The sequence below is a fragment of the Pundamilia nyererei genome, unplaced genomic scaffold, assembly GCF_000239375.1.
Source record: "Pundamilia nyererei isolate P.nyererei 1_Seehausen unplaced genomic scaffold, PunNye1.0 scaffold02713, whole genome shotgun sequence".
NCBI lineage: Eukaryota > Metazoa > Chordata > Actinopteri > Cichliformes > Cichlidae > Pundamilia > Pundamilia nyererei.
In genome coordinates this window covers 1-1,085 of record NW_005190114.1, presented here as the reverse complement: position 1 = coordinate 1,085, position 1,085 = coordinate 1, and the positions used below count along the sequence as shown (strand labels likewise).

Genomic DNA, 1,085 nt, shown 5'->3' with positions numbered 1-1,085 from the left:
GTCGATTGTCAAAGTACATAATCAGTAGACGCTTTCATGAATGGAAATACAGGGTATACAACAAGATGCAAACCACTAGTTACACTCAACAAGAAGGCCAGATTGGACTTGACTAGAAGACATGTACGAGACCCTAAACAGGTATTTTGACTGACGAAACCAACAAACCTGTAGCAGAATGACCAGAAGAGAAAAGTTCAAAGGAGAACAAATAAGGATCTGGAGCATACCATATCATCTGTCAAACATGGTGGAGGCCATGAGGAACTGGGCCATTCATGTTTACTGATGATGTGACTGCTGATAGATGTAGCAGGATGAATTGTGAAGTGTACAGAGCTGCACTCTATGCTCAGATTCAGCCAAATGCCAGAAAACAGATCAGATTAGGGCAAATGGATAATACCTGCAAAAACAATCAAAGACTTGTCAAGGTAAAGAAATGAGATACTCTTCAGTGGTGAAGTCAGACACTGAAGACAAAACCAGCAGCAGAGAGGCCCACAATCAAGCAGCAACTGAAGGCAGTAAAGGCCCAAAGAAACAGCTCAAGGGAGAAAACACTGCATCGGTTGATGTCGATGGATGTGAAAGCAAAGGATTTTCATCAAGCAATTAAAAACAATATTTCTACTTCAATGTATGTTAGTTTGTTCAGATACTTTTAAACTTCAAGAACTTTTACCTTGAATATTTAATTGATTAAGAGCCAACAGGTCTTCCAGTATTTTCTTATTTCTACGCATTTAATTTTTTTGAGTGGTGTAGAAAGTAGAAGATGTTACAAAACCAAACTCTAGTAATGGTAGTGTTCTTAATATGGATCAAAGTAGGACGAATGATTGTCGTACATAGCTGACAGTAAGTTCCTGCTCAGTCCGGAGCAGCAGGACGCTCTGGTCAATAGCTCTAACAGAACACAAGGAGCCAGGGTGAGCCTTGAGACTGAGGGTGGTCCTCTCTGCTGGAAGCTCCTGGAGGGAGGAGAACTTCAGAGACACCTGTGTGGGAGATACCGAGGCGGAAAACAGATTAAGCCTGTCTATCCTTATGTTAGCTCTCTAAAATGCACACATCCTTCACTA

At 41.3% G+C, this 1,085-nt stretch overlaps 1 protein-coding gene across 1 annotated transcript in view; it reads right to left on the bottom strand.

Moving 5' to 3' along the window:
* LOC102201708 (alpha-2-macroglobulin-like) overlaps window positions 1–1,001 on the bottom strand; it is a gene marked incomplete at its 5' end in the record, with an annotated part of 4,779 nt that extends 3,778 nt beyond the window's left edge. The window contains one exon of the mRNA XM_005755729.1: window positions 852–1,001. Within this exon, the coding sequence (XP_005755786.1) occupies window positions 852–1,001 (150 nt within the window). The remainder of the gene's footprint in view (window positions 1–851) is intronic.
* Between the last annotated feature and the right edge of the window lie 84 nt (window positions 1,002–1,085).